The sequence below is a fragment of the Rattus rattus genome, chromosome 12 (genome assembly GCF_011064425.1).
Source record: "Rattus rattus isolate New Zealand chromosome 12, Rrattus_CSIRO_v1, whole genome shotgun sequence".
NCBI lineage: Eukaryota > Metazoa > Chordata > Mammalia > Rodentia > Muridae > Rattus > Rattus rattus.
The window spans coordinates 82,764,982-82,779,548 of record NC_046165.1 but is presented as its reverse complement, the minus strand read 5'-3'; the positions used below and the strand labels follow the sequence as shown (position 1 = coordinate 82,779,548).

Here is a 14,567-nt window from a genome sequence, read left to right as displayed (position 1 = left end):
AAATGGAGGCCGTGTTGGGAACATGATTTCCACCCAGTATGACTTTGTCAGAACGCACAAGGCCACTGCTTTCCACCAAGGCACCAGGCAATATAGCCTTTCAGAGCCTGTAAGGCAAATGCTGGCAGCTGGCAGGGGGATGAGTATTTGATTGGCCTCTGGAGGACCTTTAGACACGTTTTGGAGCATGACCAGGACACAGCTACAAAGTGTCAGGTTTTTCCCTCTCTCTAAATACAAAGCGTTAGCACCAGCATCTTGTATTACACTCACTGTGTGTGAGCTTGTGTGAGCTTCCAGGTGTGGACAGTGGAGCAAGAGAAAACTGTCCTTAGTAAGTGATGACCTCCAAGGGCTCAGGCAGGAAAGCTGGAAGGTCCTCTGCTTGGCAGAAGAACCCAAAGGGGAGGAGGAATTGGAGTGAAGTTAAAAGGCCATGTGAATGCTGAGGAGATGGATTAAAAGGTAAATGTGCTTGCTGCACAAGCATGAGGACCTGAGTTCAAATCCTCAGATTCCATGTGGAAAGCTAAGTGTTAGCTGTGTATGCATCTGTAGCTTCCTCACTATAGGAATACAGAGACAACAGCAATACTGGGGCTTGCTGCCTGCCAGCGTAACTCTGGGTTAAGCAACAGTCTCTGCCTGTCTCAAAAAACATGGTGGAAGCTATCAAGCAAGACAAGTCTTCCCTGCACTCTGAGTCTGCACCAGAGTGGGTATTCATACATACTGTGTACATATACCACATACACATACCATGCACACACTTATGGGTCTATGGACTTTCTTTCTCTCCCCCACCCTTCCTCATTCTCTTTGTCCACATTTGTCTGTGACTAGACACTATATTCAGGCAGTGATAGTTATGATGGGCAAGTCCCTACCCCTCTCTGAAAATCTTGATTTCCCATCTACCAACATGTGGCCCATAGGTCCTGTGTGAATGAAGACACGTATGAAGGCAGCCCAATGCAGAATAATAAGCTTACTGGAAACTAGAACTTTTGGGGTCTTTATTTTCTTTTTTTTTTCTTTTTTTTTTTTTTGTTTTTGGAACTTGACTGTACTGTTCTTGTGCATTTGTAGATGACAGGATCATGTTGCAATGACGAAATGTTGTACATGCCTTTCATTGTAGACATAACCTAACAGCTACATTATTCCTGATCACTTACAGATATCACATGCTGTCTAGAGACTGGATAGACTGCGAGGGGCATAGATACACGTCTTGCACATGTAGAATTGCATGTCAGTCAAGGAGACAGAAAACTAGCACATATTTTCCTGATACTAAATTTCAGTCATGATTAGTATCCTTTAGAGAATAAATGCGATGCTGTAGTGGTTAACATTTAAGTGTTGTATGCTAGATACTTAATGACAATAATAACAACCCAGGAGGCATTTAGGGATCCAGGGACCTTTGTAAGAGCTCTTTTCAAATGACTCACTTAATTAAAACAACCTGTATAGACTTAAGTATTACCCTATTTTATAGGCAGGAAAACTAACATTTCAAAGAGGTTCACTTACCGTAGTTTATACAACCACTGGGCCACAGAAGCAGAGGAAAATTCAGCCAGTCTAACTATAGCCTATGTTTTTTCTGTGCCTTTCACAAGATCAATCCCTGGGGCCATTTTGTAAGCTCAGTAGTTCTCCTTTCGCCTATAGTCTTGACTTTTCACACTTTTATTTAGACTGAAGGTATTAAATGAAAAATTCCAGAGTTAAGCAATTCACACACTTTAAATAGCTCTTATTAGAATGCACTGCTGTAATTGGGTTCTCACTGGAAAGTCTTCAAGCAGAATAAGTACCACAGTGCAAGTAATAGACACTAATCCGTGTGATTTCAGGCACTCAGTGGGGGTCTCGAGACACACCCCCTCAAGTAATGGAGCTACTGTACTATTTTTATTCTTGATTTAAGATTTGGGCACTGAAGAGTGGATGAAAGGGGCCTGTCTAGAATCACACAGCACGGACCAGTAAGGGGAAAGTTACCCACCCTGTCACACTCCATGGTACATATGAAGGATGCAGTTCAGGAGAGTGGCACCTCCATAGCTAACCCCATCTTTCTTGGCCATCCCTTCCTCAGGTGTTTCTCAAGAGTGACCGTGTGGCCCGCATGGTACAGAGTGGGGGCTGCTCAGCCAATGACTCTCGGGAGGTCTTCAAGAAACACATCGAGAAGAGGGTACGCAGCCTACCTGAGATTGATGGCCTCAGCAAGGAGACTGTGCTAAGCTCCTGGATGGCTAAGTTTGACGCCATCTACCGTGGTGAGGAGGACCCCAGGAAGCAGCAAGCCCGGATGACAGCCAGTGCAGCTTCTGAGTTGATTCTGAGCAAGGAACAGCTCTATGAGATGTTCCAGAACATTCTTGGGATCAAGAAATTTGAACATCAACTCCTATATAATGCCTGTCAGGTAAGTGCTTCTTCCTTAGTCCTAGAGATATGGGTCAGTGGAGCCCATTATGACTTTCACAGGCCACTTCTTGTTGGGAAAACATTTAAAAATTACTTTATAAATGTGCTGATGAAAGATCGACAATTTTGAATACTAGATTGTAATTGTGTTTTAATCAAATGCTAAAGGACATGGAAACATTTATGTGAGCCCTTAAGTGGGCTCATGAACTCTAGACCTGGCCTCATTGTGGCTGAGGGGTGAGTAGGCCCTGTGAGCATGGCGTGACCTTGCGGTGTTAAAAACTGCAAACAATCAACAGCATGACTTTATGACAAAGACAGTTCTGTCTTTAAGTGGACAGTGTGTGCAGGGTAAGGTATTCCTATGTCTCTAGCTAAGAACAGAGTGAAACTCAAAGGCTCAGTTTCCAGAGTGATTGACAAAGAAATCCTGTCCAAGTTTGTATTGAATCATGGCCTGATTCTCTCACATCATGAATCTCTGAGAGCATCAGAATTAGAGATGGGCCTTGGGTTCTACTTGGTCCCACCCCCAAATAGACCTCAATTTTCCTGGATGGAGCTTTAGATAGCAAGTTATTGGGGGATTGTGATTTCCTACTTACCAATCTGGTGCTATTCATTCACTCAACAAATATTCATTGAGTTTACTTTACGAGGCTTTGAGCTATTTTGTGTGTGACACTTGAGTGCACATTTAAGATGCGCCTTCTGGCTGCATCCCTAGAGTTTCAACCTGGGGCCAGCCCAGGACTTTGAATGTCAAACAAGGACATCCCTTTCTGGTAATGCTGTCCATTCTTCCCAGGAGCTGTCAGAGTCCCTCAACCTTGCTCTAGTTCCCCTGGATCAATTCCAGGCCCTGTAGCAGTTTGAACAGAGACACTAATAGATTAGCCAAGAGTGACCCTTGTTCAAACTCACAGGGACTAAGGAAAACTCTCTTCTGGACTCCCACTAGCTTTGAGGCCGTGGGGATTTGTGACCCTTCTCATGGTGATTTGAAATTATGAGCTAAATGTTGATTGTGAAGATGTGCACTTTATCTAGTAATAGTTAAAGGACACATCCCATTGTAAGAGTTTTCATTAGCTGGTGCTATGATGAAAATGGCAGAAAGATAGAAGAAATGAGTTGTTGATCCTTTTCTTTAAAGGGAAGCATTGGGCTTGGTTTTTCCATTTTTCCATTTGAGCTTTTCTAAACTTATAAACTTTTTGTCCTAAGTTTATATTTACTTTCTAGATCAAACAAACAGCAACAATTCCCAGCAAATAAATAGTGAAAATACAGAGGAGAGAAAATGACCATCTGAACCACTTTCTAGTTTCTTGCTATTAACATTGTATCTTCCTGCCATTGCCACATACAAGGTTTCCTGGTATAATAATTTGATGTCTTACCATAATCTACTCAGATTCACTTGCTTCTTAGCAATATTTTCCCTAAGGAGTAATACTTGTGAAATCCTTACCTTGTCATACTAGGGCTCTTCTCTGTTTTGTTTTGCTTTTGCTTTAATACACACATTAAAGTGAAACCCAGCTGCTAAAACAGAAACCCGTGATCACTATGCCTTCTTAGGACATTCACAGATCTGAGGATGCACAAGATCAGCCAAAACAGCCAGTGCTTTGACATATCAAGAGTTGGGGGCTATCTCTAATGCCACCCCTAAAATAAAGCCACACTGACCAGAGCAGCTTTCATCTAATGTGTACCTAAGGTGACCACAAAGAAGAGAGAGCATATACCCTTCCCTCCAGCTGCCTGCTAGAGTGCATATAGACAGGCAAGAGAGGATGCTGGACTCTGCCAAGCCCTGTTACTAGAAGTCACAGATAAGAGATTCAAATCTTCTCACAGAATACACTCACTTTTTGCCAAAGCACAAGAATGAGGATATGGACACATAATCACGTTGCTTTCATCCTGACCTACTGACATTTTTTATTGTTTAGTTTAACATTTTCTATGCCTTTGTGCCCTTACAAGACAAATAACACCTACGTGCTTGCAAAGCGCAAACTATACATAGCATTTTCTTCTTATGCATAACACATCCTAGAGGCCGGAAGCTCTAATCTATTTGGGGGAGCTGTTTTCTGCAAGTTGGAGTGATGTCCCTTTCTAAGAAGCAGCCAGTGACTACCATTCTTCTCTCAAAGGAGAGGAGGAATTTATAAAGAAAGAACAACTATATCAGTTCTGAATCAGTTGACTGTTGTAACATGAGTTGTCTCTCAAAACACACAAAGAAAGCAAGGAGCCTTCAAAATAATCTGTGTATGAAGTGTCTAAGGGGTACATTTTTGTTTGAGAATGTGTGGATTGACATCAGAAAAACTTGCTCATAACCCACCTAATATCCCTTATAACTCCATTGGCAGCCCATTACATTGTCAGCATTGTTTCCATTTTCAGAGTGCTAGAAAAGCAGTCATCTGATTATTTGAGTTGAATTCCAGGGTTAACTGGCAAATGCAAGGTGATCCCTCTGAGATTCGTTGTTCCATGTATTAAATGAGTAGAAGACCATCCCACTCCCCCCTTCATGAAATCCAAGGCTCTGCTGGTCGTAATGACACAGTACTAAAAGTATTGTGAAAATACACCTACTCTCCCCTTCCTCTCATTTGTTGTCAATGTCATGCCCAGTTGAGCAATCACTTGCTGCTGTCTACACTTGTGTTTAACATCACAAGTTATCCTGAATTACATCACTCTAGAGTGTGTGAACATTTCTCTTGAAAGCACATTGCAGAGTCTGGGAAGATGGTTCTATCAGTACGGTGCATCCTACAGAAGCATGCAAACGAATCACACATCAGGTATGCAATTATGACCCGTGCAGTGGGCAGGTAGAGACAAAAGGACCCCTAGAACTCACTGGCAGGCCAATCTAACCTAAGTGTCCCAAATCCCAATGAGAGACCTTGTCTCAAACGACACGGTAGGTTGCACTTGAGGAAAGACACCAAAGTTGACCTCCCACAGCCATATGGATACACACACACACACACACACACACACACACACACACACACACACACACCCCAAGTACTCGTACACATGCATACACAACCTCTCTCTCTCTCTCTCTCTCTCTCTCCCTCTCTCTCTCTCTCTCTCTCCCACCATGGAGTTAAGAATATGTCAGCTAATGTTGAAGCGATATGGATGAGTAAGGAGAGATGTTTCCTTTGGCTTTAATTCCGATACTTGAATAATGCCACACTGATCATATGCTGACAGGGGCCTTCAGCAGCAGCGTGTCTTTGATCTTCTCCAGAGTCACGATCTGTGCCCAGTGGACAGTGACAATAACATCCATGCCCCCACTGTCAAGAGGTGACATTGGTCATCTGTAAATTTCTAGAAAGTTTTCGGATAAATCTGGAAGACTTGGATAGAGACAATCCATAGATACCTTTACATGTCTAATACTGAGTCCACTAAAGAATTTTAAAACAATCTATAGATACTTTTATATTGCTAATACTGAGTTTACTATAGAATTCTAATAGAGAAATCTGTAGCTACCTTTACATTTCTAATACCGAGTTCTTCATCAGTATAGAATTCTAACTCTTAACGTTTCTCTCCCTTCCCATCAAACCATCATGCCTTTGATGATGCAGTTTGTCTTATTACTGTCTGCCATGGACTTGATTAACACTTGGCAGCTTTTCACATAGTTTATTAGACTCTGAAGAGAAACCTCAAATTACCAGGCTTTCAGCTGTGACCCAGATTGCAGGGTTGTATCATACCTCATTACAAAGCCCTTAATCTCCACATAACAGCGTAGCTTTTTCCTGGGTCACAAGTTCCCTAAAGTTGTATTGGCTGAAAATTTGTTTCTTAGTGCTGACTCTATTTCTTAATCACTACTCTTAGCCCTGTAACAACAATAAAGTTCTTTGTGTATAATGGTCTTACAATAAATAACCATTGGGATATTCTGAAATTGTGGAATATCGACAGTTGTAATGGTCATCCAGTAATGCCCTTTAGAAACATACCTCCATTACTTATGCATTCTCTCAGCAGATTTTAAAGCATCTGATATGATCTCAGCATCATGTGTAGTGGTCTGGGGACAATACACAGATTCTTACATTGCCCCAGGATGAACCATGGCATAACTCCAGATAGCCTTCTATGCCTACCCCACCCATCCTCATAACTTTCTACGTGCCATTGTGCCTGAATATTATGTTTGTGCTATGCTGGTGCATAAAATTGCCCACAGATTTAGCAGGTTCAAAGAATACTCATTTGTTATTACCCATTATTAAAAGTCAGATTTTTTTTCTACGTCAGAAATCCAGGCACCTCTCGTCAGATTCTCTGTATAGGGTCTCACAAGATGGATTTTCTCATCTGGAGGCTCAGCAGGAAGTAATCCACCTCTGAGCTCTTTCACATTGCCAGCAGGACTCGTGTCCTTGAGGCTATACTCAGAATGATCAACAGAGAGATGCTCAGCTGTTCCTAACCCCTGGGTTTCAAACATCTTTTAAAGGGGATTAAGTCAGTCACCAAGGTCAATCACCTTTAAATTCAAGTGATTAAGACTTTGATATCTGAAAAAAAAAATGCTTCATTCTTGCCATGGAACATTGATTAGAAGCGAGTTAGTAGGTCTATCTGTGGTGGTAGGAGGGATTATCACAAGGCATTTGTCATTCTGGGTCATCCTAAGGTTGGTGCGTGTTACTCCTGTGACTAGTTCGTTCCTCCTCGTTGGTGTGCAATTTAAAGGAAACTCTCACTGACCAGCCTGATAAACAGAGCCCTTCTGAGCACTTCAGTTACTTTCTGGCACCATACTCTCATTTGTTTATGTGTGTCTGTTCCTTCCCTTCCTCTGAAGACATTATTATGCAACCCCAAGTAGACAGCTTTGTAAAAAAGAGGTACACAATTCAAACATGTACAGAAGATTAATCATGAAGAAATTTATTCTAGAACAATCCTCTGATAAGCATAGCATTTTACCACTTACTATTGATGAATGAAAATTGCAGGCTAAGGGGATAGGCATGATTATTTTTACCCAAAAAAATTAAATCTTGGCTCAATTCTTGTTATTCCTAGACAAAGCATCATCAATATTTATCAGAACTGATCAATATTTTGATTTATAATCACCAGTGCTGAGAACACTGCTTTGCATAAATATGCATAAAAGTGTCTGAAATGTGTTTGGGGCCATTTCAGAGAGCTAGGAGTTCTGTCCTGCCCACAGCCAAATTTACTTAATAGGTTTTAGGAAACTCAAGACAGACACAGACTGGTTTTGAAAATCAAACATGCTAACAGGCTAAGAACCAAAGAGGAGGGATGGCAAACAAAGAGCATGCGAGCTCTGTTTTCTGTAATTAAACCGTGATGTTCCTATGGAGATCAGGAAACTCTGTATGTGAAAGCACTGTAGTTTGTGACTTACATCAGTTCTGAACTAGAGCCAAGGTGTCTCAGGCAGCATTCGTTAGCACTTTATAGCATGATGGTGTGTTTGGCCCAAAGTTGACATATTAAGAATGAAGTTAAAATTAATGAAGTTAAAAGTTAAATATTAAGAATGAAGGCTACAAGTAAGATGCATGATACAATGGGCAGGTGCTACAATAAACCCATTGGATGGTCATACATTCATTTTTAATTCACTTTTTGGCTTTCTGAATTCAGGACCTTTTCTTCTTGTTAAGCTTTTTTCTACTGCTCCCTACATTCAGCCACAAGTCCTTTTACGTGGCATCATGATTCATACTTTGAGAACCCAAGACATGCTCTAGATGATTTGAGATCAAGAGCCACACGTTTTACATGTATCACTATGTAGCCAACATCTGACTATGGAGCCAATGCCCAACTCAAGTAAACGCTCAGTTATTTCCAACGGACTCCTAAGTACAGAAGCCCTGGTGCGCTTCAACATCTGTATGACACAGGGTATTCGTTTGCTCCCTTCTTCCTGGTCAAGCAAAGGACAATAATGGACAAGATCTGGGATGGTCAATCTCAGTTGCCAACCTCATGAAATATAGAATCCCCTGGGAATGAAGCCTCTGGAAGGCCTCTGAGAGACTCTCTTCCTTAGGTTAACAGAGGTAAAAATGTCTGTCCACTATGGGTAGCACTATTCTTTTGTTTAGGATACTAGATTATATGGCAAGGAGAAAATAAAATAAAATAAGCATCATTTCTCTCTCTTCTCCCTGGCTGAGAATGAAATGGGACAAGTTAGTCCAGGCCCCTGATGCCCTTGCTTCCCTACCATGATAAACCTCAGACTGTCGGTCAGCATAAAGCTTTCCACTTTAAATTGCATTTGTCAAGATATTTTATCACAGTGACAGAAAAGTTAAACATGCCCCATATCAGTTGTTTTTCTGATACAGGGATAAAATCCCATATCAACAAGCAACTAATAAAAGAAAGAGTTTATCTTGGCTTACAGATTCAGAGAGGTAAGCATTCATCATGGCAGGAAGGCATGGCAACAGAACCAGAAACTTGAGAGATCATATCCTCAATGCACAAAGCAGAGAATAAAATGGAAGTGGGGTGAGGCTATGAACCCTCAAAACCTGCCCTCAGTGATTCATTTCCTTCAGCAATCCATACTACCCCCCCCAAACAATCCTACCTAATAGGGACCAAGTATTCACATACATGAGACTGTATGGGACAAGTTCTAATTCAAACCGTTGCAAGACCAGTTGATATGTGACATCAATCCACCTGCCAGCATGGTTTTATAGCATGATATCAACAAAAGGGCCACAGTGTTCTAGGAATGTACTTTCCCTCTGGTCACATTTAACCTGCCTCTCTCATTACACGGTTGATCAAAGAGAGACAAAAATTAAATGTTGTCTTTCTGCAACCATGCACTGCCTCTAGCAGATGATGGCTGTTGGATGGACTTCAGAGCATTAAATGAGTTTGTTTACTACATGTGCTTTAGTTTTGACCAAAAGAACTTAAAGAGCTTAAGACGCAGCATATGAGGAAATTGTACTCAATTTGTGGGGACAAAGTTCAAGACACGGCAGATGTGGGGACTGAGAGTAATATCTAATTTCCAAGGGCTCACTGTGATTTTTCCTATTTCGCCTTGATTGCTCCTAGAATACACATTCAAATATTGTCATCGTACCTGCTGTTTCCAAGACACTAATAGCAGTAGAATGTTGAATTTGGAAGTCAGTAGGTATCCTGCCTGCAATCAGCAAGAAACTGAGTGTTTTCCCTGCAGCCTTCCAGACTGCCACAGACATCCCATCACTCTCTTCTCTGTCTCCAAAATGGAACCCGAAGTGTGCTGGCTTGAGAAAAGTCCCTTTTCAAGCACAGAAGAACAGAACTGTAATCAGAAGTGTTAAGGAAATGTAGCTTTGGAAAAGACATAGCAATGTTTTCCTACTTTATATGTGTTTTTCAAAATGATGAAGCCTCTTACATAACCACCCCCCCACACACACACACAATCCTGCAAATTAAGACGAGTCATCTGCCTTCTGATATGTCTCACCAGCCTAGACTCCCTACAGTCATTTTTGCCTCCTGGGATTTTTAGAGGCCTAGTCAAATAATCTAATATACTGATAGAACTTTCTGGTTTAGCCTTTTTCTTTAAACCCTTTTGTAACTCTGAATAAAATTATTTTTATTATTTATTTATTTATTTATTTTCTAGAAGGTGATTAATTCTATATTAATCATTCAATGTGTGGAAGCACTCAGTCAGTAGAGGCTCTGTGATCTGCCTGGTTCCCTACCTCCAGATTGAACAGTAATAACTGCCAAATATTTAGCATTTACTCTATGAATGTGTCCGTGTATTCATTTGTTTACATGTGTTCCTGCTTCTCTATACGTGCCCCATGAATATGCAATATCCACAGAAGCTCAGAAGAAGTCATCATATCTCTTAGAGCTGGAGTTGTGAGCTGTTTGATGTGGGTACTGGGAACCAACCAGGTCCTCTACAAGAGCAGCAGGTCATCTTTACAATTGATCCTGTCTCCAGCACCTGTAAGGAAAATATCTCAATAAAGAAGCTAGAGCTTGAGTCAGAGTAAAGAGAGAAAGAGGGAGGAAGGGAGGGAGGGAGAGAGGAAGAGAGGAGAGAGAGAGAGAGAGAGAGAGAGAGAGAGAGAGAGAGAGAGAGAGGAAGAGAGGAGAGAGGGAGAAGGAAGAAAGAGAGAGAATGGGGTAGGGATTGGGTTGAATCACTTGTCCAAGGTCATCAACCATGTAGCAAAGCTAGAATTTAAAAGCAAAATTGCATGGTTTTGCTCTCTAGCTGAACTGGTTGAAAATATTGAGATACCCTTTCCAAAGAAAGTTTAATGATATTTCTTTACACCAGAAAGATAGGCATTTATGAGTCTTCCTAGGTTTTTCATAAGATAAGAGAGAGTTTTTTGCTCTTCTTTTACTAAAAATTTTTGCATTAAATAAGCTGAGAGCAATTCTGTGTTTTGATTAATTATGCCTGCAGTAGATATTTACTTAATGCAGTGGCAATGGGGCAGTGGGAGGCTACATGTCTTGCAGACCTCAGAAAATGACATGGTTTAGTTGCTGGTGGAGCCCCGCCGAGCAGGAGCTGGTCAGGAAATGAATGGGTGAGGAGACTGTTTGAGTTGAATGAAAACAGACTATGTGAGATGTTAGTTATCTTTCCTGCCCAATGGTATACAAAAGATAGAAGAAATTGTACTATAAATATAGTGTGGTTGGTTGAATAATCGGTCTCAGCTTTTTCCTTGACCTGAATTAAGTTTCAATACCCAGTCATGGCTCATGAACTTTTGAACAGACCTCTCTACTTCTTGTATTTCATGCTCATTCTCACTCCTGCTTTCTTAATGAGCTATTGGTGGACTTATGAGCAAATGGCTTGGAATGTCTTGGTGCCGATTCCTATACTTTGATGATTTTCTTAAAACTCATACTCTAAGTAATTTCTGCCTCCAGCCTGAGCCTCAATGCAACATATGTAAATTAAAGTAACTTAGCCTACAGGCTAGAACCAAGCCAACCCAGCCCATAGCTTGAATTGTGTAGCCATCCATACTCTAGATGAGCAGAGCCCTAGCCAACTAAAAACTCATGGACATGATAATAAAAAGTTTATATAAGCCACTGAATTACAGATAGTTTACTGTCCATCATTACTGTGACAATAGTGAACATAAAAAGCATAAAATATGTCTACGCTGTAAGCACCAGAAGGCTGAGGTGTCGCTCTAACCGTAATGGGGTTCTTGTTAATTATTGACCTCTCTTCCCCGTGGTAACTGCCTTTTCCAAGAATTGTTCATTTTCCTCACTACTCTGTATTCAACCTGGAGTGTCAAGCTGTAAACTATATTTGTTTTTGCTTCCTCGTGTTATAGCTGATGTGTTAATGTTAAAGGGCGTTCTCTATGACATTGGAATAGAGAACATAGGCTGCAGGATTTGAAGATTTGAGAGTTGAAGATTGGTGGCTTTCCTCGTCATCCACAAGTGAGGATGAAAGCCGCTTAGATTAGAGAATTTGACATGTGACCAAAATGGAGTCCCTATATATCAGAGGCAAGCAGCAAAGCTTTTCAGCAAACCCTTTCCTCTATAGGGATATTTTTGCTTTTGCTATTGTACATATGTTCCTATTAGTCAGCCAGCTCTTTATAATTGCCCAATCTCAATAGCCCAGCATCTCAAAACAAAGTGTGAGCTACACTCACGGATCTTCAAGTGATCCAGCTGGTTCTCGTCACTACTGCACTCGCAAATCTTTCTTTGGCTGTGGATTTGGAGGGAACTCTGCTCTATTTGGGGATCACATATCCATCCGTGGTGTGATCTAGCATGACTTCTGCTGTAGGGAGTCCACATGCTGGATTTCTTCACCTGGACGCTGAACAAGTTCCTAAATGAAAGAGTAGACACATTCAGAGCCTCCTGAGGTCTCATTCAGAACTGCCCCAGTGTCACCCCACCATGTCCTGTTGGTATAGGAAATTACAAAGATAGACAAGCTCCAAAGATTACGAAAGCAGGTTTCCTTCTCTTGGCTGTGGGAGCTGTAAATCTATAAAGCTGTATATGGCTAGGAACAGAAGAAAAAAAATGGTTGCCACTTTGAAATCTGCCATAATTCTTCAGGCCATCAATGTTGATAACATCCCCTAGTATACAGTTGTCACCAAGGCACTGGTTTCAGGACACCATGCAGTTATAAAACCATGAAGATGCTCAAGCCTCTCATGTAAAAATGGCATAGTATTAAAACGTAACCCATACATATATTTCATTATACTTTAGATCACTTATCATAGCTCATGGCATATACATGCTCTTTAAGCTGCTGTTAGACTGTGTTGTTAGGAAATCATGCCAAAGACAATGGTTTACTTAATACAGATATTTTGTTCTAATATTCCCATTCTGTGGTTGATTGAATCCATAGGTACAGAACATGTAGTAACAGGGGACCAACTATATATGCTCCACTCATTTCACTGACTTCTGCTAGTAAGCAAGTAATATTTTAGAAAATAATTTTTATTGCTCCAATACAAATACTAAAAGGTGAGGAACAACCCTATAAATGGCAAAGAATTATGGTCTTTCAGCCACCTGATTTTCTTGAGGAAAAGAAGTTGAAATTCTTCAATGTGGATGTCCTTTTTATTTTATTTTTATTTTATGTATATTTGTGTTTTGCCAGCATATGTGTCTATGTACCATACCTGGTATACATGGAGGCCAGAGGAAGGCAATAGATTCCTGAGAACTGAATTTCAGTTTGTTGTGAGCTGCCGTGTGGGTATGAAGAAACAAACTTAAGTCCTCCGTAGGAGTAGCCAGTGTTCTTACCCACTGAGCCATCAGCCCTCCAGCCCCTATAAGGAAGTGTTGTTCCCAGAGAAGTATTAGGAAAGTACTTGTCTTTTTATAAAAGACAAGGCCCATCACTGGAACTGTCAGAATGGAGAGACTGCTTAGTATCATCTCAAGTGTACTTCAGAGAACATATTCTTTCCTACTATTTTTGTCACTGAGAGGCATTTTCCACATTATGATATTATTTTGAGATAAGGATACATAGCTTCCCTGTCTTAAAATACTGACTTGCTTATAGGAAACCAGGAAGTCCTCATGGAGACCAGACATGAGAGGGACATTAGGTATGTAGACTGTACACTACATGGCTACAAAACTGCATCCATCCATGCACATATTTCATAGGAGTTGAGCCTTTCATTGACAGTGCTCTGGGGAATAATGCAATGCCTGCTCTCGCAAAGGTGCTGCTCAATGCACGAGACAAGAAAAAATAAAGTCAACAAATATCATGTCCTGTAAAGAGAGAGAAGGGCTGTAGAGAAGGGTGTAGTCAAGCAAGAGGACAAAGGGAAATGGTACTACTTGATGTTATGTGGGCAAGGTGTCTCTAGGGTTTGACTCCTGTGCTAGGGTGGAAAGTTCTAGCAGAAGGGAAGCAGCTTTTGATGAAAGAAAATACATGGCATGCTGGGGACAGAGATCAGTGACAGAGTGCATGTCTGTCACATGTCTGACCCTGAATTCAATCCTGAGAACCACACACACAGGGAAAAGATAGGAAAGCAAAGAATAAGGGAAGGGATGAGACATGGGAAGGGAGAAGGCAGGGAGGGAGGGAGGGGAGGGAGAGAGGGAGGGAGGGAGGGAGGGGAGAGAGGGAAGGAAGGAAGGAAGGAAGGAAGGACCGTGCTTAGTTTAAGGAGAAGTAAAGATGTGAGCAGGGCCCTGTGGTTGGAGCTCAGAGACCAGGCTGCAGCTAGGAAGAAGTACTTCCGTGTATGGGAAGGATCCCCAGATTCCCAGGGTAGCTCTCTACATATGGGGTTCAGTCCAAGGATTATAAGAAGCTTCTAATGGTTTGTGAGTGAGAGTGAGAAACTGATTTATTCAATAAGGAGATGAAAAGGTCAATGTCTGTGGAAGCTTCTAGAGTTTTCTTATTCAGATTTTAACAGTTTGATAAGTCTGTTCTTTGGAGAGGGCTATATTAGCCCTGCTCCTTGAATTTCCCCAAAGTATCCAAAAATTCATTATATAATAGC

The 14,567-nt window shown here is 41.2% G+C and overlaps 1 protein-coding gene across 1 annotated transcript in view; it reads left to right on the top strand.

Moving 5' to 3' along the window:
• Cadps (calcium dependent secretion activator) overlaps positions 1–14,567 on the top strand; it is a 442,640-nt gene that overhangs the window by 105,696 nt on the left and 322,377 nt on the right. Inside the window, 1 exon segment of the mRNA XM_032917997.1 lies at positions 2,111–2,443. Within this exon segment, the coding sequence (XP_032773888.1) occupies positions 2,111–2,443 (333 nt within the window).